This window comes from Equus quagga, chromosome 11 (assembly GCF_021613505.1).
Source record: "Equus quagga isolate Etosha38 chromosome 11, UCLA_HA_Equagga_1.0, whole genome shotgun sequence".
Classification (NCBI taxonomy): domain Eukaryota; kingdom Metazoa; phylum Chordata; class Mammalia; order Perissodactyla; family Equidae; genus Equus; species Equus quagga.
Window position 1 is genome coordinate 115,280,918 of NC_060277.1, and position 27,233 is coordinate 115,308,150.

The 27,233-nt window shown below is 62.6% G+C and overlaps 3 protein-coding genes across 9 annotated transcripts in view; 2 read left to right on the plus strand and 1 right to left on the minus strand.

Moving 5' to 3' along the window:
• Positions 1-12,839, plus strand: part of ASPSCR1 (ASPSCR1 tether for SLC2A4, UBX domain containing) — a 30,446-nt gene extending 17,607 nt beyond the window's left edge. For 3 of the 4 annotated variants that reach the window (XM_046676929.1, XM_046676931.1, XM_046676932.1), the window contains 9 exons: positions 5,847-5,986; positions 6,230-6,311; positions 6,749-6,815; positions 7,677-7,772; positions 8,340-8,392; positions 12,018-12,069; positions 12,328-12,397; positions 12,469-12,644; positions 12,732-12,839. In XM_046676929.1, coding sequence (XP_046532885.1) covers positions 5,847-5,986; positions 6,230-6,311; positions 6,749-6,815; positions 7,677-7,772; positions 8,340-8,392; positions 12,018-12,069; positions 12,328-12,397; positions 12,469-12,644; positions 12,732-12,745 — 750 coding nt within the window. In that variant the 3' untranslated portion in view covers positions 12,746-12,839. The remainder of the gene's footprint in view (positions 1-5,846; positions 5,987-6,229; positions 6,312-6,748; positions 6,816-7,676; positions 7,773-8,339; positions 8,393-12,017; positions 12,070-12,327; positions 12,398-12,468; positions 12,645-12,731) is intronic. The other variant, XM_046676930.1, reaches the window with a different exon arrangement.
• A 1,467-nt stretch (positions 12,840-14,306) lies between these two features.
• CENPX (centromere protein X) lies at positions 14,307-18,425 on the minus strand. The gene is made up of 5 exons (XM_046674443.1): positions 18,346-18,425; positions 15,610-15,661; positions 15,366-15,419; positions 15,011-15,099; positions 14,307-14,885 (listed from the first exon to the last, which is right to left on the minus strand). Exons 1-5 carry the CDS (start codon positions 18,373-18,375, stop codon positions 14,871-14,873), a joined length of 240 nt encoding a protein of 79 aa, XP_046530399.1. The 5' UTR covers positions 18,376-18,425; the 3' UTR covers positions 14,307-14,870.
• Positions 18,426-18,607: 182 nt separating this feature from the next.
• On the plus strand, positions 18,608-26,807 carry LRRC45 (leucine rich repeat containing 45). Of its 4 annotated transcripts, XM_046677144.1 has the most exons (17): positions 18,610-19,214; positions 19,764-19,825; positions 20,236-20,306; positions 20,591-20,769; positions 21,030-21,158; positions 22,153-22,265; positions 22,621-22,679; positions 22,982-23,059; positions 23,342-23,477; positions 23,553-23,630; positions 23,725-23,836; positions 23,967-24,037; positions 24,468-24,560; positions 24,866-24,958; positions 25,502-25,675; positions 25,749-25,896; positions 26,150-26,807. In XM_046677144.1, exons 1-17 carry the CDS (start codon positions 18,995-18,997, stop codon positions 26,344-26,346), a joined length of 2,013 nt encoding a protein of 670 aa, XP_046533100.1. In that variant the 5' UTR covers positions 18,610-18,994; the 3' UTR covers positions 26,347-26,807. The 4 variants fall into 4 exon arrangements, with proteins under 4 accessions (XP_046533098.1, XP_046533097.1, XP_046533099.1 ...); XM_046677142.1 differs by having other exon boundaries at positions 18,608-19,214; positions 23,342-23,630; positions 25,505-25,675; XM_046677141.1 differs by having other exon boundaries at positions 18,609-19,214; positions 23,342-23,630.
• Positions 26,808-27,233: the final 426 nt, after the last annotated feature.

Sequence of the window (27,233 nt, forward strand, 5' to 3'; positions counted from 1 at the left end):
AGAGTCAGAAGAGACAGGATAAAATATAGGCAGGTCCTCTGCTGAGGCCCAGGATGGTTTACAGACCCGGGCGGCTCCCCTGCCTTTGATGTCAGAACATTAATTATTAGAAGGTAGTTTTACTGGCCATCAGAATCGGGTGCCGGGAGAGGCTGGGGCTGCCCAGCGGCCCCTGGCCTGTCCTTTGAAGTCCTTCCGCTGGCCCGGGAGGCCGTCCTGCAGCTCTGTGCGTGGCCAGGCTGCAGTCCCAGCAGGCGCCCCCCATACAGCAGGCGTGAGGATCCCTGATCAAAGGCCTTGACCCCCTGGGCAGGGCAGGCAGCTGACAGCAGTCTCCCTTGCCTGCCCACACCTTCTAGGGGGTAGTTTCTCCCCCACAAAGATGGGGACCTCAGGACTTCCTCAGCGCCTTGCACCCCTGTCTCACAGCAGGCGTCAGCCTTGCTTCTGGCTGTCCCTGCTCCCTGGTTTATGAGCCTGGTCAGGGCCTGGGGGCCAGAGTGGACCGAGCATGGCTTCTCTTGCTGCCTTGCCACCCTTTTCCTTCTCAGGGCACTTGCCCATGATGTCCCCCGCCTGTGTGCCCAGGGCATGGTGCAAGCCTGTTCCTGCTGTGCCCAGTGTTTATGGACATCCCCTAGGCTCTGGTGATAGCCCAGGGGCCCAGCTGTCCTGAGAGACGCAGCCGGGACCTTGATTGGAATGCCCACTGAGGTTTGTTGGCAGATGGTCAGTGGCTTTGAAGGCACTGGCCGAGTCTCATGGCAGCTTTTGAAACCTTGTGATGGGCAGGTGCCCTCCAGCCATCTCTATCTCACTGTCTCAGCCATGACTGGACTTGGGGGAGAGACAGATGCTCAGCCTGTGAGCCAGAGTGGAGAAGGCGTGTGCAGGGTGCTCTGGCCACCAGAGCACCCCTGCAGCCCCAGAGCTGGCCAGGTGGCCTCCTGTGGATGGGGGCCTTGGAGACCAGGTTTGCAGGCCCCCATCCTGATTGGGCCTGAGGGGCTCTCTGTGGGCTTGTTCCTGGCCTTTTGGTCTGGTTTGGTATCCGCCCCTCCAAGGCGTGCTGACCTTGGGCCGCGTGGTCCCCGGGCTCCCCAGGGGCAGCTGCCAGGTCTGTGGCTGAGGAGACCCTGCACTACACTCTGCATTTATTTATTTCATTACTTTGGGCATTTCATGTGCCTTATTGGCAGTGGTACAGGCCTGGCCCTGCCATGGGTGCACGGGAGCTGCTCAGCTTTAAAATATGCCAGTGTCGCTGCCATAGCCCCATATTTAGCTACCCTGATCTCTTCTTTTTAAATCGCTTCTTTTGCTTCTTCTTCTTGGAAGGGTGGGCAGACCCAGGAGTGGGTGCTGGGCCCTGGGCTGGATGAGGCACTGTCTCTGCCTGGTGCTGGCTGGTGGGTGAGGGCTCTGCCCGAGGCCGCCCTGCGCCGCTGCGTCTCTGCGAGCTTCGTGGCCAGGGCTTTGGGTGTTCAGAGGAGTTCCCGCCTGCAGCCTTGCCCAGCATCAGGCCTGGCCTTGCGCTCTGCCACAGCCCTCCCTGCCTGCGTGTCTGGAGGCCTTTGATGGGGTCCACGTGCTCCAGCGCTCCCTCCAGAGGGTGGCTGGCGCTGTGAGTAACTCGGGAGGTTTGGCCGGTGTCCCTCCAGCACTGATTCATTGAAGCTCCAAGCCTCAAGGGGAAGCGCTTCACATTCCCTCTTACCCAAAACCATTGTCAGAGGACAGTCTGGGTCGAGAGTGAGGTGGGGGGGGGACAGGGAGGGAGGGAGAAAAACAAGAACCCTTACAGGGAAGCTGGAAAATCTGGGGTTGAGGTCACCTCCAAATAGTCTTTACATTTTTTCTCCATGTGTCATCACGTCCTGGAAAGTTACTGTCAAGAAAAGGAAACCTTAGTGGGCAGTGAGGCCACTTCTGACATGAGGGAAGCCCTGTGTGTCCAAGTGGATCCTGAGCCACTCATGTGGCGGCTGCTGGAGCATGTCCACCCAACTGTCCGGGGATGCATTGGGCCCCTGTCTCAGCCCATCCCTGGCCCTGTCCCCTCCGTGCCTGGTCCGTGGCTGTGTGTGCAGCCACGTGGAACCTGGCGTGGATGGAGGGTGGGCAGCGCCTTCGTCCCTTCATCCCCTTGGGTCTTCCTTGCAGGGCCCGTCCCAGTGTGGCAGGGGCTCTTTCTGAGGGCAGCAGTAGCTGTCCACAGCTGACTGTCGGTCACCAAGTCTCCACCTCTAAATGGCCCGGATGTTGGTCCAGCATCTGTCCGGCTTTGCACTGTCACCCAGGGCCCACAGAGGGTGCTCCTGTCCCTCTGTCTGTCAGAGGGTCTTGTCCTGCCTACATGCCTCCCAAGACCCTGGCCAGTATCATCCAGTTCACAGACTGCCTCCCCTCCTTCCTGGGTTTCTGGATGTTTCCTTGTCTGTAAGACCCTCGGTGGAGGCTGGGACCTGGAGGTCTGTGCCAGCGTCCTGCATTTGCGGGAAATGAGCCCACAGCCTGGGCATTTCATCAGGAGAATTGGATCTCTCATGCTGCCCCCTTGGAGTCCACAGACACTGGCACACCTTCCCCTCAGGATCGTGTCTGTGCTTCAGCTTCTTCCTGTGCAGTCATGATAGACCCCCTGCTCTGGGGGCTGAGACCCTGTGCTGGGCCTCCGACTGGTTGGCCTCTGGCTGCGCCCCTGTCGTTCTGCCTGTCCTCTCGCCACCGCCACGGTGTCCGGGGCACTGGGGGAGGAATCGACCCCTCTGGCTCTCCCCGGGCCAAAGGGATGGGGGCCTGGGGCTGTGTCTTTGGAGACTGGCAGCATTCAGGAGCTTGAGTTGAGGAGGTGGAAAACCAACGCCTTCGCAAGGATGGCCCAGGCCTGGTGACGTCGAGTTCTTGGTGGAGGCACCGTCCTCTGTGTGGCTCCCTGCAAACCTCTGGAGCCAGTCTGGAGACTTAGCCATGAAGGCCAGCTGTCAGAAGGCCAAGAAGGTTCCAAGCTCTGTCTTCTCAGCCCAGAGCCTGTGACCCTGCCAGCGTCCTCGTGCGCCTGCTGGGAGGTTCATCTTGGGGCCCCCTCCCGGCCCTGGAACTGTGGCCCTTGGCCAGCTTGCGGGAACTCCTTCCCGGAGTGAGGGCCGGGGCGCTGCGCCGTTCCCTCGTGGCTGCTGCCGTGTGTGCTCTTTTTTCCTAACAATGTCTCGTTCTAGATCTCTATTCTCCATCCAGAAACATCTGCATAAATGCACCTAGGATGGGGCCATGTGTAATAACTGCCCATGACCGGGAAGGTGGGTGAAGGACAGCACGTGAGGGCCAGGTTGCCAGCAGAGCGTCTGAAGTGAGCAGGGCCAGGGCTGGGCCCAGAGGCTGCTGGCTCTGGCCTCTCCCAGCGCAGGGTGTGCCCTGCAAGGCCCCGCACCCCGCACCCCACTGCTGCCGCCTGCTCCTCCTCAGCCCCTCTTCTCGGTGGTGGAAAGGCTCTCCTGGGGAGGCTCAGTCAGGGTGTTTCATTTGGCGGCAGCACGACATTTCCCACCAACCCAGCTACCGACATCAGTCCTTCGTGTGGGACAGGACCCAGCAGGGCCAGGACGTGGCAGCAGCTCTGGGCCTCGAGTGGTCTGGCCTTGGGGCTCTGGTGGGCAGCAGAGACTGCTGGGCATTCTGGCTTCTATGCCCAGAGGAATGGAGGCCCCAGGGCCGCAGGGCATGTGGAGAGTTTGTGTCCTGAGGTTGCTCTTGCTTGGCACTCTTGTTTCTGTGTGGCACCCTGGCCCTTGGCTTCAGTTTAACAGACAGGCTTCCAGAGAAGAGTGGAGACCTGAGAGGAGGGGTGGGAATGGACAGTAGATCCAAGACAGAGGAGTTTTGTCAGTTTTATTTTCTGACAAAATGTCAGTGGCTTCTGAGCAGCGTGAAGACAGTGGCTGGTGTCACTTGTATTCCCCAATCTGCAGGTGGCCCAGGGAGAGGGCTGTGGGCCTTGGGGTTATTGGCACTGCCAGCGGCCTGCAGTCCTCCTGCTCACCCGCAGGCTGTGCCCTGGAAGTGCCAGGGAGGACGGGAAGGCCAGAGTGGCCACTTGCTCCCTGGGGCTGGTTTTGCCGACCATGTCCTGAGGTCAGGGGGCCCATCTGGATGGTCAGGCTCAGCTCAGTGCCACAGACTGCACATCAGCCGATTGCAGGGTTCTCAGGGTGACTGCCCTGCCCAGGGCTGGGTCCTCCAAGGGAGGGACTGAGACAGGGTGGTACCAGAGCCTGCTCATTGGCCCGGGGCCTTTGTGCTTGAGCTCCCGCGGACCTGGCACTCGTGACATGGCAGCTCCCAGCTCAGGCCATCCACATTCTGCCCTTGCCTTCCCCAGGAGCCCAGGCGAGCTCTTGGTCCTTCTGGAATGCAGGCGCCATGGCTTGAGGGGGCAGCCTGGCGCCTGGCATCTTCTTATAAAAGCCCTGGTGGAGACTGCCTGCGGTGGCTGCAGGGTGGTTGTGGCTTTGAAGGGGTAGTCAGGGACCTCAGTCAGCCATCTACAGGCCCCACTGCCCAGGCCTCGGCCAGCCCTTCCTGGCCACTTGCATGGCGCCCTGAGATCAGAGGGGCTTCCTGGTGAGAGCCCACCTCCCTTCACAGTGGGAGAGCCACACTGTGAGGTGTGCTGCAGCCGTGCACTCAGTGGACTGTGGGGACCTGCCCATGGGGACGGTTAGGCCTCGGGTGTGGCTGGGGGCAGCCCTGCAGACACCTGGCAGGTGTGTTGCACTGGCTGGTTCCCAAACACTAGGCAGCTGGCCCTCAACTGGCCTGGGCCTGGCCATCGCCGGGGCGGTGAGTTTAACTGTTAGAGTAGGTGGGGCTGTGGCCGGGCTGGGCTGCATGGAAGGCTGCAGGAAGGGACAGTGTTGGAAGTATGTTCCCAGAGCCCGCCAAGCCCCTGTCTGGGTGTCAAGAAGCAGAAGGTGGGATTCCCATGCTGAAGTGGGGGTTGGGAGGTGAGGGGCGGAGAGCAGAGGGCGTGGTCTCGCCTCCAAGGGCTCGCGGCCATTTTGTGCAAGGGAGGACAGGACCTGGTGTGGGCCCTGCCGGCCTATCTGCCCACCTCGGTCAGGCCCTGCTCGACGGGCGGCGTCCCCCACATGGTCACTCGGGCTGCACTCACCCACCCTGAGGTGCTGCGAGCAGAGCGAGCCCTGCCTGGTAATTTCCACCGTCATTGCTGCCGATTAGCAGTGACACCGTCCCTTCCTGTATCCCCAGGTTGGGCAGAGGAGGGCCAGGCCATTCCCCTGGGGAGGGGAGGTGGAGTCAGCCTGGCGTGGGACCAGTGGTTGGCAGGTTTCTGCCAAACCTCTAATTTGTGGCCTGTCACTTCCCCTGCTCTCTGGTGGAGCCCCTGATGTGGCCACTTTGGGGGGATCCTGACAGCAGGCAGCTCCCTGGGCCTCTTGTGAGGGGCCCCTCACGGACATAGGTGTGAGCAGAGGAGCTACTGGGGAGGCTGGCCCTGCCCAGCTGCCACTCACCTGTGAGGGGCCACAGGGCACCAGCCCACCCGGCTAAGCCACATGCCCTGCTGGTGAGCGAGGTCTCCATGTTAGTGTTGCCGAGCAGGCAGGCCTGAGGGGGCTCTGGTCCTAGACAGGCTTGGCCTGGGGTGGGATCCCGTGGCCCACTGTCCATACCCCACCTTAGAGACCTGGTCCTGGCCATGGGCTGACAGGTGGGGCCGGTGAGGGTGTGCGCTCAACTCGGGTCTGCACGGCCACTCCAGCTGCGGGGCCTGGGTAACCCAGCCTCCTGGGAGCCTGCATCAGCTGAGCCTTCTGTCTGCCCAGCCAATGGACCGAGACCCCGTGGTGTGCCATCCTGACCTGGAAGAGCTGCTCCAGGCCTGGCCTGCAGAGCTGCCTGACGAGTTCTTCGAGGTGACTGTGGACGACGTGAGAAGACGCCTGGCCCAGCTGAAGAGTGAGCGGTGGGTGTGCCCCGGCCCCTTTGGTGTCTCCCTGCTTCCCACTTTGGATCCCGGACACCCATGCCCTTGGCAGCACCTCGGTGGGTGTGGGGGCCCAGGCATGGGGTTCCTCGTCAAGCCCTCTATGGGGAAGCAGCCTCTAGAACCTGGGGTGGAGCAAGGGAGAAATCCAGAGTCCAGCTGGTGTGAGGCCTCTGCTCTGGCTGGGGACATCGCCACCGTCACCACCCCTCCCCCCTGCAGGAAGCGCCTGGAAGAAGCCCCCCTAGTGACCAAGGCCTTCAGGGAGGCTCAGATGAAGGAGAAACTGGAGCGATACCCAAAGGTGCACAGAGGGCCTGGTGGGTGTCTGCACGTGGCTCTGAGCTGGGGCCTCCTGTGGCTTCCGCAGGGAACACGCCACTGGCTGTGGTCACCTGGGCTTCACCTGAGGCCTGCACAGCCACAGTTCGTTGATGAACCAGTCAACCCCATTCCATGATGAAAACAAACGTCATCGTTGTTTACAAATGCACACAGGGGTACTTGACTGGTCCTTGTGGCCAGTCTGTGGCATGGCGAGCTGAGGCCACAGTTCCAGCCAGGAGCATTGGGGGGACGGCCAGGGGCAGGGGCAGCTGGCACTTCTACCTGCCCCTGTCCTGGTGTTTGCTGGCCTGGGGTGGGGGGCCTGGCCATCGTGGGCTGAGGGGTGCAACTGCCTCCCTATACCTGGGCCGGGCTCTGGGTGTCCTGCTGACAACTCGGCTTGTCTCGGCCTAGGTGGTCCTGAGGGTCCTGTTCCCTGACCGCTATATCCTGCAGGGCTTCTTCCGGCCCAGTGAGACAGGTAAGCAGCCCCATCTGGGAGGATGGGGGTCTCTCTGAGCCCCTCCTGGCTCTTTCCTTCCAGGCCGTGGGACTGTGGCCACCTGGTCTTTGGGCTCTAGGAAGACAGATGTTTCAGGGTGCTGTTGTCTCCGTGGGGCAGGCAGTAGGCTCTGAGCTTGCAGAGTGTGTCAGGGGTCAGATGTTCACTAGGCCAGCCTGGCGGTGCCCGTAGTACTGGGTGCCCCTTGCAGCCACCTGTTCTGGGCTTGGCAGGACAGAGGGGCACTCAGAGGGAGGGTGGGCCCAGAGCTCCCCCTCATCCAATGGTGGGTCTCTTGCCTGGGGCTGCAGCTCACCTGGAAGGAAGGAAGCAATGCTACCAATTCTGAGTGGGGTCCTCAGTGACCTGAACCCAAGACAGCTAGGGTGGCAGGCAGGTCCCTGAGGCCCCTGGGGGGCTGTATGACAATGCCATTGTACCCAGGATCTCCCCTGGGCAGAGCTTAGGACTGGATGGTGGGCAGGGAGGGATGCTTCTGCAGCAGGGTAGGAATCTTGGTGGCGGTCTGCACTGCGGTCCAGCAGGGTCAGGCATCTCAGGGTACTGTGGAAGGACCCAGCTTGAGCTCCTGAAACCACTGGGCTTTGATTCAGCCTGAAGGTGAGAGCAGTGTCTGTAGCACCTGAGGCCCAGGAGGCCCAGCCGCCTGGGGCTGGTGGCAAGTCCCCCAAGGCTGGCCTGGCGGGCATTGGGGGCATGCGGAGAGGTTGGAACTGGCTTGTCCTGTCCCACAGTGGGACGGGCCCTGCAGCGGGTCTGAGCTCAAGGCTCGTGCCCGTCTCTGGAGCCCCTCTGCTGACCCTGTCCGTCCTCTTCCAGTGGGGGATCTGCGGGACTTTGTGAGGAGCCACCTGGGGAACCCCGAGCTGCCGTTCCACCTATGTGAGTGCTTCTCCAGGACCTGCTCATGCTCAGGTTTCCATGACTCCTGGTCCCTCGCAGTTGGGGTTAGAAGCAGCTTTTCCCATAGAAACAGTGTCGTGGGGCAGACAGGTCCTGTGGCTGGCCCGTCTGACCGCGTGAGGCCCACTGGTGTCTAAGGACGAGTTGGGGAGAGAAGGCGGGAGGTCAGCCTTTCTCCTGCCTCAGTGCCCTGCACTGTCTGCTTCCCGCCTGGCCTCCCAGGGTCCCGGGAGCTGCAGGGAGAAGGGGGATGGAGAGCTGTTGGTCTCCCTTGGAGGGCTTCTGGGTGGTAAGGGGTCAGGCCACCAGGCTGCACAGGGAACTGTCTGGGGCTGGGGTCCCCTGCAGGTGGGTCCACTCCAGGCCACTCCTTTGGCCTGTTGCCAGGGTTTTTGCAGCAGCAGAGAGGTGGGCAGAGGACTGTGAGCTGAGAGGGCTCTTCAGAAATATCCTTTCCTGAGGCTGTATGCCCTGGGCCTCCCCCCTTACCCTTAGGCTTGTCTTCCCTGGGGAACAGGAACAGGGGCAAGGGGCAAGGGGGCAAGGCGCTTCCTGACCCAAACAACCATCTTTCCGCAGTCATCGCTCCTCCAAAAACCATCCTGGACGACCACACGATGACCCTCTTTCAGGTACGGGCTGCCTGGCTGGGGGCGCTGCCTGATTGGGGAGGGCGAGGCTGAGGCTGGCGGGAGGAACGACCTGGCAGCTGCTGCAGGAGGATAAATATGCCTTTTAGCCAGTGGACTGGAGGGAGCAGAGTGCCTCTGAAGTTGGTTCTGGGGCTTTCCAGCCTCCTCCGCTTCCTGCCCTAGCAAGGGTGGGCCTGCCCAGCTGGCTGCCGGCCGTCCTGAGTGGGACTGCCTTCGAGCTGGGTGAGAAGGCATCGGCAGGTGGGGCTGCTGGAGGAGCCCCTGAAGGGTCAAGGGTCAGAGACCTCAGCTGCAGGTGGCTGGTTGCCCGAGAGGCCCCTGGGGTGCCAGCCACTGGGTAGGTTTGGGCCTGGGCTGGAGGGGCTGCTGCCAGGCCTGCCTCCGTGCTCCTGCCTCCCCCTGGACCCCTCGGCCTCTGCTGGGAATGCCATTGTGGGTCCTCCCCGCTACTGCAGCTGCTTCTGCCCCACCTTCCCATCAACCTCTAGGGCTCCCAAGGGTGAGGAGCATTGATGCAGTACCCCGCTGGGCTGCCTTCCAGAGCCAGGAGGAATGTTCTGTCCCATCGCCCCTGGAAGAGCAGCCTGGGGCCTCCCCAGCTCTCTGGTCTAATGGTTTTCTCTTCAAAGTCTCTTGAGATATTTTAATTAGTAGCAGAGGCCGGCCCTTATTAAGTAGCCGGCAGGCCCTGAAGAGGTCTGAGTTAGGGCGAGGGGGTCTGCTTGCTGCCCGGGGCTGCCACCATTGTGGGGGAGATGGGGCAAGACCAGGCAGAGAAGCTGGAAGCTCACCAAGGAAAGGAGTTAAAGTGGGTGGGAGCAGGGCACTGTGCACTCCCCCCCACCCCCTTCACAGCCCCCTTCTTCTGCAGACCCCGGGAGCCCCAGAGGTTCTGGGCCTCTTTCCTTCATCCCCGCCCATCCTCCCTGGCCAGCCTGTTGATAAACATTGAATTTGGAAGGTGCTTTGGGATGGAGAGGACCAGCGCCCAGGCCCCCCTCCCATTAGGAGCCCTGGGGTGCTGCCTGTCCCGCCCACACGGCTGATTTCTGGTGACACTCTGCCCCTGCTACTAGCAGCCGTCTCCTTTCATCCGTCAGCTCAGCCTGGAGCCGCAGGGCCTCTGCGCCGGGTGGTGTCCCTGCCCGCCCGCGATCAGAGAGCTGGCAGCGTTCAGGGAAGGAAGCCTTCCTCCCTCCCGCGAGTGAGCGGGCGAGGAGGCCGCCGGCTTTCATGTCCCTGGCAGGGCTGTGTTCTGGCTGCTGGCTGCCCTGGAGGCTGCCTGGGGGCCGGCCCCGAGCTCTGGAGAGTGACAGCTTGGGGTAGGTGTAGGGGACGGCAGCCCAGCTGCCCTTTTTGGCCATTGGACCAGGAGAGTGTTTGCTGAGAGATGCTGAGGGTGAGGACAGGATGGGAGGATGCAGGCACACAGTTGGTGGGCACAAAGGCTCCCGGGGCCTGACATCAAACCTGCTTTCTGGGCCTGAACCCCAGGGGCCCTTGCTCCACCCCCATCTTAGCCCCTGTGCCCACCACCTCATCCCGGGCTCAGGCATCTCCCTTAGCAGGACCTGAAGACCACCACAATCTGCAGGGACCTCCTCAGCCTGAGCAGATGGGTATCCCTTCCCTCCTGGTGGTCACAGTGGTCTTCTGTGCTTGTCCACTCAGCTTTTATTTGGTTGGGATTCCAGAGATGCAGCCAGTGGGCAGAGGGCTTCCAGCAGGTGCTGAGGGGAGGCAAGAAGACTGAGTTCCAGAAGAGCCACCCCGAGGGGCCCAGAGGACTCCCAGCTGGTCAGAGGGGTCTTCAAGGCTTCAAGCCCTGTAGCCCCCAGACAGCCTGTGCAGGTGGGCTTGAGCAGGGTCCTGTGAAATGGGAGCATGCCATCCTCCGCGGTGCTGTGGGGGTGGCCCCGCACCTGGTGGCTTGGCCCAGTTGGGGTCCAGCCACGCTGGGCCCAGGGAAAGTAGGGGTGCTGTCCTTCCCATGCTCCCTTCCTGCTTCCTGGCCACCCCCCAGCTTCCGGGTCTTCCAGGGCCCTAGGGCAGCCTCCGCAGACCCCAGGCCATCCTTCCACACGAGGCTTTGATCCCAGGCATTGCAGTGGGGTTTCAGAGCATTCACAGCCCTGATCTGTGTCCCTCGGCTTCAGCTGGTCTCAGTGTTCCTAGACCTGCCTTTTGAAGATTCTTCTTCTTAACACCCACCACCCGACTCTGAGAGCTCAGGGCCAAGAGCAGAGAGGATGCACTCAGCTGACAGCTGTGGCCTTTCCACCAAGGGCTGAGGACACAGATCCTCAGGCAGCAGCATCGCTGCGACCTCGGGCCAGCTTTGGGGCTTGCAGCCCTGGTCCTCGGGTGCAGAGGTGGGAGTGGAGGGCAGGTTACGATGCTGGGGGGCTCTGGGGCCTTCTGCTAGAGCCTTGATTCTGCACTGCAATCAGCCCCAGCCTGGGAGGCCTCCAGGGGCATGGCAGGGGCAGTGTGACCCACCCTCGTCCCACACCTGTGCAGGTGAGGCCAGTCCCTGAGCAGAAACCCTCTGCCACCACCCCCACAGTTAGGAGCTCAGGAGAGGCACAGTTCCTGGACCCCCTCGGGCAGGATGTATAGCCCCTGGGGCAGTGCCTGCCCTGTGTGTGGGGCTTCATACTAGCTGGCACTGGCTCTTTCCCACCAGGCAAGAGCCAGTGCCGAAACAGGGAACCTGAGTGTTGGTGTTCAGGGTCTTGGCTGGTGGACTCCCAAAGGCAGCAGATCTGGGAAGTACCTGTTGGCCCTGGACTCCCAAAATAACTTGTCTCCAAGAGTCCCCCACTCCCCATGCCTGGGCCTGGGCCAGCTGAGGGTCCCCCCATGGTGTTCCCGTCTCCTGTCCAGCAGCTCACAGAGGGTCTGGCTGCTTCCCCTTAGCCTAAGGGTGGCCCACCTGGCTGCCCCCAAAGACCCCTACACACTCTGTTATTTGGGCAGTGTGGATGGGGGAGGGGAGGGGGCAGCACAGGCTGGGCCCTGGCCAGCAGCCACCCTGTGCCCCTCTGGCCTCTCTGGCCATTCCTTGCCCCACACCCCACCACGCAGTTCTGTGTGTCCGTTTGCATCTCCTCTGACCTGTCTGCCTCCTGCAGTCTCTGCGGAGGGTGGGGGCTTCCAGGCCTAGTTCCTGCCTTCAGCGTGTTAACTGTCCACCCCAGGAACTGGGCAGGAGGGAGAAGAGTGATTAAAAATGCCAGAGCAAACACACTACAAGAGCTTCCTGGCTGGCCGGTGCTTGGGGCTGGCCCCTGGAGGGTCCTCTGTGGTCTGACACCCTGGCCTGGCTTGCCCTGGGGTTGGTGCCAGAGGAGGAACAGGTGAAGCTGGGCTGGGGGCAGCTCGTGGGGACTGGGCAGCAGACTGTGCTGATGGCAGGGGCCTGGTGGGGGCCATTGCCCTCCTCAGCAGAGCCCTGGGCCTGGTGACTGTGGCTTGTTCTAGGTACAGTCCTCACGAGGCCACCATGGAAGTGGGGCGCAGCCCACCCTCCCCGCTGGCCTCTGCCCACAGTGCCTACCTGGTGCCTTGCTGGTCCCCTAAGCTCCTCTCTGCCTCCCTGTAGGCAAACCTCTTTCCTGCTGCCCTTGTGCACTTTGGAGCCGAGGTGCCGACAGGTGAGTGGGGGTTCCTTACTCTGCCCATCATTGTCGGCCAGCCCTGGGCCCTGTGTCCCAACTCATTGAATTCCCAGAGCAGGGGACTTTGAGTCTGGAAGGGAGACCTGTGGCCCAGATACACCAGTCCCCTACTCCCTGGGGGTTGTGGGCTGGGACAGCCATCTGTCGAGGCCAGGTCCTTTCCCAGAGCACAGTAGTGGTGGTGGGGGGCCCCCTCCTCCTCCGTGGCCTGAGGGTGGATTGGGTGTCTTGCAGGCCTCTACTTGGAGCCCAGGCTGTTGGAACACACCATATCCCCATCTGCGGCTGACGTGCTGGTGGCCAAGTGAGTGCCTGCAGAGGGGTGGGGGGAGCCCACTGCTATAGTGCCTACCGTCCTGCCCCTTCCATCCCCAGGTGCATGTCCAGGGCCCCCGGGACCCCGCCCCCGCTGCCAGCCCCTGACCCTGCACCCCTTGAGTCGAAGCCAGCTGCTGAGGAGCAGGCAGTGGGGCCCCCTGAGCTGAGCCCCGGGACAGCCCAGCCTGTGAGGAGGGATCTGGGCAAGGTGCCTAAGTGGCTGAAGCTGCCAGGTACTGTGGGGGGGTGGCTGGCTTGGGAGGGGCTGCAAGCCGGGGGCCCAGGACCCACAAGGTCATCCTGGTTTGTTTGTACTGCAGCCGGCAAGAGGTGAGAGCCGCCAGCCCGGAGGTGCCCGCTTTGCTGGCCGCTGGACCCCTCCCCACCCTGAGCAGGAATAAAGGCTCTAGCTTCTTTCCCAAACCCTCTTGAGACTCTCCTGTCCTCCTTTCTCCAGAAGAGGGCCTCTGGGTCCTCTGTCCCAGCCTTGTAGGCACAGGTCTCCAGCTGCTCCTGACCCTGGGGCCAGCCGGTCCTGCAGCCAGACTGGACCATGGTGTGGGCCGGGGGCCGCTTGCTAGGGCCTTGTTCTCATTAACAAGGGCCCAAGTGCCCTCCCTGAACCTCAGGCCGCCTCCTCTTGGTTTTTACCTAATTGACATCATTAATTACCCCTTCTCTGAGGTGTGAGAAGAAAGGCCTCCAGCCATCACCCGCCTGGCTGCGTCACAGGCCGCCTGGCTGCGTCACAGGCTGGGCTACCCCAGCCCTGGCGCAGAGGGGAAGACAGTGGGGCTGGGCAGGGCCAGCCTGGGGTTTCCCAGTGCCCTACCCGCCTGCCCCCGCCATCTGAGCACACTTCAAAGTGGCTGTGGGGCATGGGTTCTGGCACTTGTCGCCAGCCTCCCCCTTCAGGTCTAATTACTTCCACATGTTCCCAGTGCTTTGAAGCCCAGAGACTAGGGGTGGTGGTGGGGGGGGGGGCACAGAGGCCAGGAAGGGGTGCAAGAAGGGGCCAGCAGGGGTGAATTAGGGAGGGAGGGCTTGCCCCCCCACCCCCAACCCATACCATCCTCAGGTGCCGTGGCAGGAGGGTGCAGAGGTAGGGCAAGGCTGCCCCTGCAGCTCCTCCCAAGCCTCCAGGTCCCCAGGGTCAGTGGGGTGGCTCAGCCAGGGGCAGCTGTTGTCCTACCCCCCTCCCCCACCTGGACGTCCCTCCCCAGTGGACCACGTCCTGTGGCTCCGTGTCCTGACTGCAGTCACTCAGCCCAGAGTCCTTTGGGTGTTCCCGTCCTGGGTTCTGACGAGTCAAAGCAGCTTTCAGAACTAAAGGGAGGTGGGGGCTGCAGGATAGGGAGGGCCGCCCAGCCCTGTGCCAAAGGAGCTGGGCCCCTGAGGCCCTTGAGCATCTGAGGGCAGCCAGACCTCCCAGATGGGCCCTCTAGTGGGTCCCACACCCGTCCGAGGGTCCACGGCAGGCATGGCCTGAGGCTGACCTGCTTGTCCCTGGCATTGCCTCAGGTCAGTAGCAGAGGCTTGATGGCTGGTCTCCAGGTTCCTCCCACCCTGCACATCTTGGTCCTTGGCACCAGCATGATCCCTTACCAACACACCCTGCCCACACCAACATTCCTGGGCATGCCTGCCAGCCGGTGGCAACCCCACAGCAGCCCCATGGCAGGACTGCCACTTCCAGGCGAGCAGCCGCGTGTGTGAGGGCTCCGATTTCACAGCCCTGCTGCAGCCCAGCCCACGGCAGGACACTCGCACATGCTGCTTGTTATCCTGCCTTTTCTCAGAGCTTTGCTTTTGTCCTACCAGGGTGGACAGAGGGGGCAAGTTAGGCTTTGAAGCAACTTGACTTTGGGTGATTAATGGCAACAAGGAGGCAGTGCCTGGGAGAGGCAGCTTTGATTTATTGATGTTGCTTTGTGAGAACAAATTTATAGCTCAGGGAAGCATCTTCAGAGGGGAATATCAAGTGGTTAAAAGGTTACACACTAGCTTTGATGTCAGGGTGGCAGGACTGCACGCAGCTTTGCTTGTTTGTAGAAGACACACAGGTTACCTGCTCTGGTGGGCTGGTCCCGGCTTCTCCCTCGGCACCTGCTTCCCGAGGACCCAGTGCTTCTTGCACACTGGTGGGTGCTCAGCTGCCCCAGGAGGCACAAGGGGTGGGCACGTGTCATGGTGCCAGACCCCATGGGCCTGGTTCCCCACACAGGCCCCCCATCCCCTCAATGACCCCCTATCCGCTGCATCCGGGCTGTCGGCAGCAGGGCAGAGAGGATGCCAGGAGGAGAGATGCATTTGCTGGGGCCTGGCCCATCTTCGGGGCGGGAAGAGAATCTCGGGGATCAGCAGCACCTTCCCTGCCTGAGGTCAGAGGCCACAGAAGACATGTGGACACGGGGCTTGGCCATGACTTGGACAGGCAGCCGCAGCAAGTGTGGAAACCCCTAGAAGTCTAGAAGCTGTTGGGGAGAGGAGTGCTCAGAGCCTCATGGGCACCAGCCCACCCCTCACCTCCTCTGCCAGGCCCTGCTCCTGGAGGGCAGGACAGAACAGGCATGCTGCCCCCTCTGCCGGGCCCACCTACCAGCTGAGGCAGCACTTTCTCCAGCTGGTCCACGTCCACGCGGGCCAGGTCCTCTGCCTGGGCCTGCCGGATGCTGCGGATGGCTGCCTCTGCCGGGACACAGGAGGGAAGTGAGAGGCGGACAAGGCTGGGGGAGCTTGAGCCCCACACCACCCTGAGCCTCAGCCTCACCCATCCCCGTGCCAGCTGGCAGCTCAGAAGATGGAGGTTGTGGCCCCTGAAACACAACTTTCCAGGACACAGACCCCAGGTGCTTGTGGGAAAAATACATGTCTTGGTTTCCCCATAAAAAATGCAAAAGGCTCACGAGCCCAGGTTAGACATCAGAGGAGGCTGCCGGGGTCCCTCAGCTCACCCACAACGAAGATCTTCAGCAACTCCGCCATGAGCTGCAGTGCGTCCCCGCTGACTGCAAGGTGGAGGGGAGCAGGTTACAGGACCCCTGCCCTCTCCCTGTGCCCTGGTCAGGGGCTGCAGTTCCACCTCCCACTTCTTTCCTCACCACCTCTGACCTGGCTCATCCTCACGCAGGTGACCCCCAGCCCTCCACTCCCAGCAGCCCCCCGAATCCTGCTTGCTTCCCGACTGGTGTCACACACCTTTGGTCTTGTCATCCTTAAAGTGCAGGTGCAGCAGCTTGCTCACCAGTTCCTGGGGGGATGGAGGGGCGTCAGCGGCCCAGTCGCCCTGCTCCCACCCCTCTGCTGCAGACCCCATAGGCATTTAGTTCTGGACGGGATGGGGATGGAATTTCCAGATGGAAATGCCCTCTGCCGATGGGGCCTCCCCTAGGGTGGGGGACTAGGTGGTGGGGAGAAACCTCCCTGTGGATGCTTCCAGGACCAGAAATAAGACACAGGTGGTGGGCAGGTGGGAGCAGCCCAGGTGCCTGCCTGGTGTTCTCCGGGGCTCCAGTCCTTGTGGAATGCAGGGCAGTCTTACGGCCCCAGCCTCAGGGGCCAAAGTGCTCTCCCCTCAAGGGGCTGGTCAGGGTGGACAGGGGACAGGGGGACAGAACCCAGGCATATCTGCAGGACTTCCCGATGGACAAGGATGGGACAAGGACAGGTCCAGGCCAAGATTCCTCAAGGTGGGGGCTTAAGCCTCCAAAGGATGGTGCCACTCTGCAGATAGAGGGACTGTGGGCGGGGAGGGGTTCTGGGATCCAGGGACTCAGGAGTTCAGCTTGAGTCATGTGGAGTGAGAAAGAAGCATGAGGCATCCAAGCAGAGTGGTCAGGTGGGCGCTGGAGCTGAGAGAAGGGTCTTCCAGGATGTTGGAGCTGGCCATGAGGATTTGGGAGGTGGCAGGATCTGGGTGAACCAAGTGAGGCTGCTGAGGGCAGGGACCAGCCAGAAGAGGCTGCAACCGAGGAGCCAGCAGAGCGCTTGGGGCGTCGGCAGGACAGCAGTGGCAGGAGCCCAGAAATGGAGTGTAGTGCAGGGAAGGTGAGCTGGGGGCCAGTCAGGCCTCCGGCCTTAGCCACGGGAGGTTGCACTACCTCGCCCAGCGCAGCTCAGCAAAGCCCAAGAGCGGAGTGGAGTGGACACACGATGGGTCCAGGCTCAGAAGGGTAAGAACTTGCCACCTGGTCACTTGGGGAAGCAGTCACTCCAGGAAGCAGCCACAGCGGCCTTGTCCTCCCAGTTGTAACTGCATGAGCTTGTCGCCACCTGCTGGTCATTTTTGCTGCTTACCAGGAGGGTACCACAAAAGACCCAGAAGGCTCTACTGCGCCACCTGCCCCTGGACCCACAGGAAGCACTACATCAGCCAGGCTGCTGTAGGGGAGGCTCCTGCGCCGGGCCATGGCAACATCTAGCACCAGCTGGGAGTGGTGGTTCCCTAAACAAGTGACTCGAACTCACAGAGGACAAGATGGGACCTGGGATGTGTTCAGCCTTTGCCCGACTGCATGCGGGCACCACGGCCCCTGCCTCCCTAATACCTTCAACTAGGACAGCCCTGCTCATAGGTTATGACCACAACCCCACTCTGGCCAGAGCCCTCGGGGTGAGGACTCCAGAGCTGTCCAGGTTGGCATGATGGAGGCCAAGCCCGGTGCTCCCCTCTCCAGCTATTATGATGGGTGGATTCTCACCACCACCCTTCTAGGTCGCCTCAGGCTCAGTGACTTTCCCTTTTAGATCACAGACTCCTTCTGTGCCAGGGCAGAGCCACGATCCTGGGTGAAAAAGGAGAAGCAGCAGAAAGGGAACCAAAGAGAACTCCCCTGAGCTTCTGCAAGGCTGAAATTCCCACATGGGACAAGGAAGTGGTCACGAGGGGCTGAGCCCCTCTCTTCCTCCCCAGGTCACAAAGACCCACAGGCCCTCCTGGAGAACCTTCCTGGTATCAAGTGCTCGGTGCTTCCTAATCTTAGGGCAGAGCAATAAAATGAGACTCAGAAACCACTCACAGCCTGCAGGGTGTGGGAGCCTTCCTACCCACCCACCCACTCACCCAGAACGCCCTGGGGCGGGGGGGGGGTCCCGGAAGCAAACGGAGAGACTCTAGAGTCGGGTGGCCTGGGCTTGACGGTAGCCCTGCCTCAGTTTCCCCACTGGCAATGGGGATGGTACTAACCCATCTCCTAGGGTGGGTGAGCATTACATGGGTTAATGTATGTCAAGTGTATGTAACAGTGCCTGACTGGGCTAAGGTGTTACTAAGAAAGCACTTGGAGAGCCATACACAGACACACATCAGACAGCACAGACAAACAGACGCTGTCGGAAACGCAGTTCGGCACAGGGTTCGCGGGATATAGGACCGGCCAAAAGGCAGCTTTAGATTACACAGCCAGACTGACTGTCAGCGAGCCGGGCAGAGGGGCACTCTACGCGAAGCGGTTTAGGGAGGTGCCGTGGGATCTCTGAGCATGGGGTGGCGGGGGGAGCCGGCGGTCCCCTGAACACGAAGCGGTTTAGGGAGGTCCCGCCGGATCCCCGAGCATCAGGGCGGGGCGGAGGGCGGTGGGCCCGGGCCCTCTCTGAACCCCCTGCATTTCCGCCGCTGCGGCACTCACTCCTGCCCGGTTTCTGCAGACCCGCTCCCTCGTGCCCCAGACCAGGTTGCCTGCCTGGTCTTCTGCCACCGGCCGTGGGACCCCACCAACGGGGGGCGAAGGGCGCGCAGAGTGGGGGTTGTGGCCGGATTCTGGGAATGGCCCCACCCTGGAAGGCCCCAGCCCGCAGCGCGAGGGATGGCTCAGGGCCTGCACGTGGGTCACTCGTGGGGCCAGACCGCAGTGGCCCCGCAGCCCCTCGTCCACGGGCCGGCGACCTCCCGCTTCCCGCCCCGGCACCCCCAGTCCGCCCCTCCGGCCCTCTCACTTTCCGGAAGCCGGCGCCGGTGCCCTCCATGACCGCCGCCCGGGTGCGCGCCCTCCGAAGCCCCACCCCCGACCCCCAGCCAATCAGTTCGGAGCGCGCCCTCTGCAGCACCGCCCCGCCACTCTCGAATGGGACCCGAGCGCGCGCTGCCTCGGCTCCTCGGACTGGCGGCCCGCAGCGCGCGCCAGCCCCTTCGTCCTTATTGGCCCGCGGCGAGAGCCCCTCCTCCGCAAAGCCTCCTGGGAGTTGTAGTTCTCGGCAGCCCTTCCCGGTGCGCCCTGCTCTTCCTGGATACGAAGCGCCGCGGCGGCCGCGTAGGCCCGCGGCGAACGAGAGGGGGTCCCCGGCGCGAGGGCTGGAGCCTGGGTCCGGGGTATGTGCGACGCCCGGACCGGCCCTATCGCGGGAGGCCCTGTCCCCGAAGGGCCCTCCTCCCCGGGCCCCTGCTCGAGCGGTCCCCAGGCCACTTCCCGCCTAGAACCAACTCCACTTGCTCGTGGTTGCTGGACTGGGAGGACTTACGGTCGTTGCGCCTCACGCTGAGCTGCCGGGCTCTCTGTGGACCCCGGGGAGAGGAGCTCCCCCCGCAGCGGCTCCCAGGGAGGCCCGTCTCTGGAGCACCGGAGGGAGCCCCGCTGGCGCCGGGGACATGGAGGAGCTCCGGCGCTCCTACAGCCGGCTGTGCAAGGAGAGCGGGGCCGAGCCCCAGGAGGGTGTCCTACAGCAACTGCACGAGCTGCCGCGGGGCCGGCTGGACCTGGCCACACAGAGCCTGACGGTGGACACCTGCAGGGCCCTGGGCAAGCTGTTGCAGAAGGAGGCACTGCTGACCCAGCTCGTCCTGAGTGACTGCATGCTGAGCGAGGAAGGTGGGCATCCGAGGGCGGGCAGGGGCCAGGGAGCCCTGGCAACTTCAGAGTCGGGGTTGGGGTCAAGCCGTTTGCCTCAGGGCGGCCTCCTCTTGCTTTGTTGGCACCGCTGCCCCATGGCTGCACACGCCCGGTCCTCGGCAGCCTCCCTCCAGGAGAGAGCTCTTCCGTCCCACCTGATCACTTCTTTGCGAGGTTTCTCCTCTTTTGTGCTGTAGTTAAAGCAAGCAGCAGCGTCCCTTCTTAAACCTGGGATGCAGGGCAATTTCTCTTAGTAACGAGCAAGCCTTAGCGTCCCCTGACTTGGGCGTGCCTCAGTGTGCTGGTGAGCAAGAGGGTCAGCGGCCTGGCTCCACACCGGGCAGAAGCTGCAGAGTTTCAAACCTGACACGGCAATGGGACGACTCATTTCCGACATGAACCCTGACCAGTGGGGGCCACTGGGACAGTCGTCCCTCCCCTTTGTCTGGGGAGCTGACCCAAGACGGAGCCCACAGGGAAGGGCTCAGGCCACCAGAGTCAGAGAGTGACCACCCTACCCCCTTACAGGGGCCACACTGCTGCTCCAGGGGCTGTGCACCAACACCACTGTGCGGTTTCTGGATCTGAAGGTGAGTGGATGTGCACTCAGTGGTGTGCCACCTGAGCATGTGGGGCGGGGGGATGCCTGTGTCCCAGCTATGGGGGGGGGGGGGTAGTCTGCCCAGTGGCCAGAAGCCGAGGCTGTAAATGCTCTTGCACACAGGGCTCCACCCCATTTTCCGATGGTCTCCTGCATGTGTGTGGGTGTTCTGAGGGCAGGAACAGAGTTCCAGAGTGTTCATGTGAGCACACTGATCGAGCCCGCACCAGGGGGCCCACTATGGTCAGGGAAAGCAGTATCTGAAAGGAGCCGCACCTCTGCCCAGAGCTTGCAGCCTGGCCTCGCCTACCACCTGACTAGGCCCTGTGGGGTGTGGACCTGGTGTTCAGAGCCCAGTCTGGTGGACGGGGAGTGACTGCCTGCCTCTTCCTGTCCTAGGGTAACAACCTTCGAGCCGCAGGGGCCGAGGCTCTGGGAAAACTCCTCCGACAGAGCAAGTCCATTCAGAGGTAAGGTGGCCGTCCAGCCTCGCCCCCGAGTCCCCTCTTTCTCTGCATGGTTCAGGGTTGGCCCCAGAAGACATGGTTCTGCAGCCTGAGAGAGTTCACTTCTTCAGGCCATTTGTCCATGTTTCCAGTCCCCTAGTGGGGAGTAGGCAGGTATAAGGTACTCATGTGGCTTCAGCCTTTCTGCCAGAGATCCTCAAGCCTCTGCCCCTTCTCAAGCGCCCCTCCACCCCATGGGAGCAGGGTGCTCCTTGGCGCCACACACCTCATGTCCACCCTTCCTGCAGCCTCACCCTGGAGTGGAACAACCTGGGCACGTGGGAAGACGCCTTCGCCACCTTTTGCAGGGCGCTGGCCAGCAACGGCAGCCTGCAGCAGCTGGACCTCCGCAACAACCAGATCAGCCACAAGGGCGCAGAGGAGCTGGCCCTGGCCTTGAAGAGCAACGCCAGCCTCCAGCAGCTGGGTGAGGCTGCCTGTGCTGGCCCTCTCTCCCAGGTCCTGCACCCCATTGCTCCCTCAGCCCTCCTGCTGCTTCTTTCGTCCTCTCCTGAAAGCGGAATCGAGGGAGTATAGCGCTCTTGGGGAGGAGGGGCATGCTGAGCAGGGCTCCTGCTCTGTTGGTGACCACAGAATACTCTCCCCGCAAAAGAATACCCTCCCCAGATCCGGGCTAGGCCAGCCCTGCCAGGTGCATTCTGTCTGGTGACACGGGTTTCCTTCCAGACCTGCGCTGGAATAACATCGGCCTCCTGGGAGGCCGGGCCCTGGTGAACTGTCTCCCCAGCAACAGAACCCTGTGGAGGCTGGAGCTGGCTGGGAACAGCGTCCCTGGCGACATCCTCAGAGCTGTGGGTATGGGTATACCGGGCTGCCGGTGGCTTGCTGTGTTTGGAGCAGGGCATAAAGCTGATTCCCTCTGACAGAGGCCCAGCCACCGAGGCAGGGGTGGCTCAGGGCTCAGGGCATGTAAACGCATAATGATGGCAGCCTAAATTACAAATGGAGAGAGGGAGGGCGAGGAAGAGGGCGCCACGGGGAGGAAAGGGCAGTGAGATGGAGTAGCTACTGCCCGGAGCTGCTCTGAGCGCCACCGTGTGTGCTCAGTTGGTTCTTAGACCCAGTGAGGTGGACGGTCACCCACTTCACAGAGGAGAAAGCTGAGGCAGTGTGGCTCAAGGCCTTGCCCTGATGACTGTGCTGCTGCCTCAGGTAGCCCAGCCACAACTGGAGAGGAGCTTCTCAGCATCTGCCCTCCCTGTCACCTGGAGTTCATGGCCGTGCGTGTGAGCCGTGTGAAAGTGGGGCCGCCCAGCCCGAGCTGCCTTTGCTGGAGCCATGGCCACTACACACTCCCTCAGTGACCCTGACACCTCGGCCTTGGGACTGGCTGAGCACTCTCCCACTCCCCATGGTTCTTTGTCCTGCCGAGAGTGCCAGCTACCTGAGTGCCTGAACTTGGGCTGGGATCCTGCTTGGGGTCACCACCTCCTGCTGGATCTGCCTGACCTGTGACATCTCTGACTTCTTGGTTCTTGGCCCTGCCTCCGGGTCACCCTAGGATGGTGCTCACCTCTTGGGGCAGTTGAACAGCCTCCCCCCACCTCTCCCCATGTGTATGCCCCCTGCACCAGGCATCTCCTGGGCTCCTGTCCCCACTGTTGCCCAACGCCCGCCCGTGCTGAAGCTCTTCACCTCCTAGTGCACTGGGGGGTGTGCAGTTTGCTTTGTGGGGTGAGACATTGCCTTACACAGTGTGGATTCTTGGGCGACTGGCTTCCGGGTGCAGGGCTGGGCTAGCCCAAAACTGAGCAGTTCCCATGGTGGACAGCTTGGCTCCTTCCAACAGAACAAGCCATGGACCACAACCAGGACCGGCAGACCACCTTCCGGGAGAACCAGGCCCGTGCCCATGTGCTCAACAAGGAGATGCGGCACCTCCGGGAAGAGAAGTCCAAGCAGGTGAGGACAGCACAACCTCCGAATGCAGAGCCGCGCCCGCCCTGGCCCTGCCCCTGCTTCACGGGCGAAAGGACCCCTAGGCCCTGTGCCGGGAGCATCTTCCCTTCCTCCAGGGGCTGGAGCCTCTCCGAGCCAACACGCAGGGCAAGATGCGACCTCTTTGCTTGACTCCCCTGGCCAGTGGGCAGGCTTCCCACGGGGGCTCTGGGGCCCCTGTGCCGAAGCTGTCCTCTCTGGCTGAGGCTGAACCCTTTGTCATCCTGCTGCCTCGGTGGGTGTCTGCTGTCCTTTCTGCCTCACTGGGGGGAGCAGGCAGGCTCCAGGTCCTGACAGGGCTGTCTGGCTCTGTCCCCAGTTTCTGGACTTGATGGAGACAATTGACAAGCAGCGAGAAGAAATGGCCAGGAGCAGCAGGTGAGCCCAGCCCCAGGGCTGCAGGAGGCAGAGCTGTGGCTCAGTTGGGGTGCGAACGGTTTGGATCCTGGCTCTGGCCTTGGAGGTGACCTCACTTGAGACTTGTGACCTGCCCACGGATGAGGTCATAGCGTGTGCTCCTGAGAAAGTTGGCTGGAGGACTAGAGGCTACACAGAGCACTTCTTGGCCCAGCACCTGGGGTGTTGTAGAAGCGTGAGGAACAGCTGCTGTTACCAGGGCCAAGGGGGCCCTGGTTTGGGGTTTGGGTTTGGGTTTCTGGGACCCTCCTCTCTGCCCACAGGGCGTCAGCAGCACGTGTGGGGCAGCTTCAGGAAGCCCTGAATGAGAGGCACTCCATTATCAATGCCCTCAAGGCCAAGTAAGTGGGGGTGGAGGGGCGGCTTCAGAACACCTTAGAGATGTGCCCACAGGGCAGAGGAGGGTGGTACAGACAAGGATCCAAGTCCCCAGTATATGAAGGAAAGATGGGAAACGGCTGGGATGGTAACCTGGGAAGGCTTCCTGGAGGAGGCGAACACTAGCTGGGGTGAAGAGTGGCTTGACAAGAGTAAGAACAGCAAGGCCTTTGCAAGGCTTGAGGTGGGGCCGGGCTGGGGCTCACAGAGGGCCTGGGGTGGGGCTGGCCCTTCCCCCCTTGCAGGCTACAGATGGCTGAGGCCACTCTGGCGCTGTCGGAGCAGAAGGCCCAGGACCTGGGGGAGCTCCTGGCCACTGCAGAACAGGAGCAGCGGAGCCTGGTGCAGAGGCAGGCAAAGGAGCACAGGCTGGAGCAGCAGGTGGGCAGGCATGGGTCAGGCAGGGGCTGCATGGTGGCAGGGGCTGGTGGTATCCTTGCCCCTTCTCACCCCCAGGAAGCTGCAGAGCGGGAGTCTAAGCTCCTCAGAGACTTGTCGGCTGCCAACGAAAAGAACCTGCTTCTGCAAAGCCAGGTATGGGGGTGCGGGGCCAGATGCCCCAGGAAGCCTAGGGCAGGGACCACGGGGCTAGGGCTGAAGCTTCCCCCTCACGGCGCTGGCTCTCCAGGTGGACGAGTTGGAGCGGAAGGTGAAATCTCTGCAGGAGCAGCTGTTCCTGACCAGACAGGAGCTGACCAACACGTCGGCCGAGCTGAAGATGCGGGCTGTCCAGGCCGAGGGTGGGCGTGCGCAGGCCTGCCACTGAGGGGCCTGGAGACCGGAGCCCTGGGCCAGGGGAGGATGGGGAACCTTGGGAACGAGGAGACCCCCAGAGGAGTCCCACCCACGCTCTTCCTCCTGGGCTTCTAGAGCGCCTGGACCTGGAGAAGAAGAGGTCTCGACAGAGCTTGGAGGACTCAGAGCAGCTGCGTTTCAAGGAGGTGCCTCATGTGTTGTGTCACCTGGCCTCTTGCTTTCCCGGGCCTCCACCCAGGGCAGGCAGACGCTTCAGTGTGGCATGGTGTCCCCAAAGCACACCCCTGGCTGGGCTCCCTCAACAACCTTGGGCTGCTGGATGGCGGTTCTTTGCCGGCCCTGCTAGATGTCAGCCCTGCTACCTCCAGACCAGGCTCGAGAAGGGATCCCGACCGCACTAGGGCCACAGCGCAGGCTGCTGTGTGCTCCATGCCACCTGGGGTGTGGTGCTGGGATGTGCCTTCCATTGTTCCTTCCTGTGAGGCCACTTGGGGCAGCCAGTTCTTGGAAGGAACAGGGTCCCCAAGATTTACCTGCCTCCCAGGGTGGGGATCCCATAGGGAGAAGGCTGAGGAACCAGCCTGCCAGCCCCTTCCCCGCCCCACACCTGGGCAGGTGGAGCACATGACTCGCCACCTGGAAGAGAGTGAAAAGGCCATGCAAGAGAGGGTGCAGAGGCTGGAGGCTGCGAGGCTGTCCCTGGAGGAGGTGAGAACACGCTGGCTGGGCACTGGGTTCTGCCCTCCCCTGGGGTACCCCTGCTGTGGTCTCAGAGCCTCATCAGGCCCCGCTTTGGGACCCTGTGAGGCCAGAGGGACTTAGTAAGGTGGTACAAAGGCTCCTTTGGCTATGGAAACTGCCTAATGAATGAAGCCCTCAGGAGGCTGGTGGAGGGGTCATGTCCGTCTCGTCCCATTACCCCCCACCCCATGGTCAATGGCTGGGTGGGGCCAGGAGGGGTCCCTGGGCCAGGGCAGGAAGACAGGCCCAGTGAGTCACTGTCTGCGGTGCAGGAGCTGAGCCGAGTGAAGGCTGTGGCACTCAATGAGCGTGGCCAGGCTGAGGAGGAGCTCATTAAGGCCAAGAACCAAGTTCGTTTAGAGGAGGTGAGCCCATGGCCCAGCACCCACCAGGGGGCGAGGCCTGAGGGACTGGTGTGAGCTGCCCGGGAGGGCACATCCTGCGGGGCTGAAGCGGCAAGACCAGGGCTGTCTGTTGGCTCTGTAGGGGGAGACAGGGACAGGAATTCCAGGGGTACAAGGGGTGGGGAGGAGTCAGAGCAGGACAGTTGTCCTCATACCACGTCTAGTCCTCCACCAAGAGCCACCCAGCCCTGAGCTGTGGGAAGGGGTCTGGCCCATCAGTGCAACCTGTGACTGCATGGCCGAAGGTGGGGGCCAGAGGGCAGGATGGAGTTGGCCTGGGATATTGAGGAGGGGAGCCCAGGAAGGGTGCTCCCCGAAGGCTTGTTCAAGTTGAGCCCGTTCAGAACAAGATAACTAGAGCAACAGAGTGGTTTCCACGTTGCAAATAAAAGCTCCTCTCGGTCCAAGGAGGTGGGTCACTCATGTGAGCTCAGGGCCACATGTCAGAAACAGCAGGCAGGCCCTGAGCCCCCTTGTGTTCACCAGCCCCTCCTGTGCCCACAGCAGCAGCGCCTGGCTCACTTGGAGGAGAAGCTGCGGCTGCTGGCACAGGCGCGGGACGAGGCTCAGAGCACCTGCCTGCAGCAGAAGCAGACGGTGGCCGATGCCCAGGCGCGAGCCAGCCAGCTCGGCCAGCAGGTGGAGGGCCTGAGGCGGCGCCTGGAGGAGCTGCAGCAGGTAGCCGGGACTTTGAGGGCTCCTAGGGGTGCCCCAGTCCCCCAGCTGCCATCTCACCCCCCATGCCTGACAGGAGCTGAGCAACAAGGACCAAGAAAGGGTGGCTGAGGTGACCAGGGTGAGAGTGGAGCTACAGGAGCAGAACGGCCGCCTGCAGGCCGAGCTGATGGCCCAGGAAGCTCTGAAGGAGAAGGCCGCGGCCCTGGAGCGCCAGCTCAAAGGTGAGCTGAGCTCCAAGCCCCCCATGCCATCTCTGTGGGGCCTTTCCTTCCTGGATCATCGAATAGGTGGCTGGGCTGGAGGGCTGAGGTGGGCCTGGTTTCAGCTCCGAGAGGTGCTGGCACGGAAAGCTGAATGTGTCTGCATGCAGGGGACCGTGAGAAAGCCCCGCACCGCCCCTCTCCGGGCCTCTGGAATGGCCCGCACCCACGGGGTGCCCAGCGCCTGCTCCTCACTGAGCTCCCTCCCCTGCAGTGATGGCGAGTGACCACCGGGAGGCGCTGCTGGACAGGGAGAGCGAGAACGCCTGTCTCCGAGAGAAGCTTCGGCTCAAGGAGGCCGAGATCACGCGGATCCGGGACGAGGAGGCCCAGAGGGCCAGCTTCCTGCAAAATGCTGTCTTGGCTTATGTGCAGGGGTCTCCCTTGAGGGCCCTGAGCCCCCAGAAGTGAAGGGAGGCAGAGACACTGCAGGAGCCGCAGGAAGGTGGCATGTGCGTGATGGCCGTGTCCCAGCCCTGCCCGTCTCTTCCTGCCAAGGGACAGGCCCTCAGGCACGGTTGGCGGCTTAGGCAGGGTCTACAGCTGGTGACTTGGAAAATCAGCACCAAGACCAACGGGCAAGTGGGACCACGGCAGCTTCCCACGGGCAGGCCTGGCTGCCCGGGCTCAGAGCCCGAAGGGCCAACAGGGCCCAAGCGGCTAGCGCCCCAGCCCCTTCCCGACTCTTCTCGTCCCCATGGCAGGGACTGATACGCCGGAGAAAATGTACCCATGATGGAAAGGAGTGTGGGGGAGGGGAGCCGGAGCTCTCCTAGCTCCGGCCACGTGTCACCGCCGTGAAATGGACGGTGAACGCACACTGACCGCTGCCCAGTCTGTTTGGAAATACAAAACTTCTGCACTCTGTGATACTTTCTGGGCCCTGCCTTTCTCCCACATTAGCCTCTGCTCCCAAGCCGCGGGAGACCCGGTGCTGGAGCCAGGCAGGAAAGACCCCCCCAGGGTGTGGCTGGGTCGCCCCTCCTAACTGACAGCTGCCGGGTGGGGACAGCAGAGGCACTGCAGCAGACAGGGGCGCCCTCTGGTGACCTCAGACACCCTTTTCACCGGCCGGCTCCAGGTGGAAGGTTGGTGGTGGGGTGGGGGGCGTCTCAGCCCCTCGGTGGGCCTTGGGAGCGCTCTCCCTAGACACCACGCACATGCAGACCACCCCACGTGCGCCCGACCAGGGGGTGGGGATCGGCTGCCTGCGCTTCCCCTGCCTGTTGGCGTGGGCCACAGGGGCATCAGGGAGCCCCCGCGCACCGGGTCCTGCCCCTCACCGCAGCTGGAGCGCT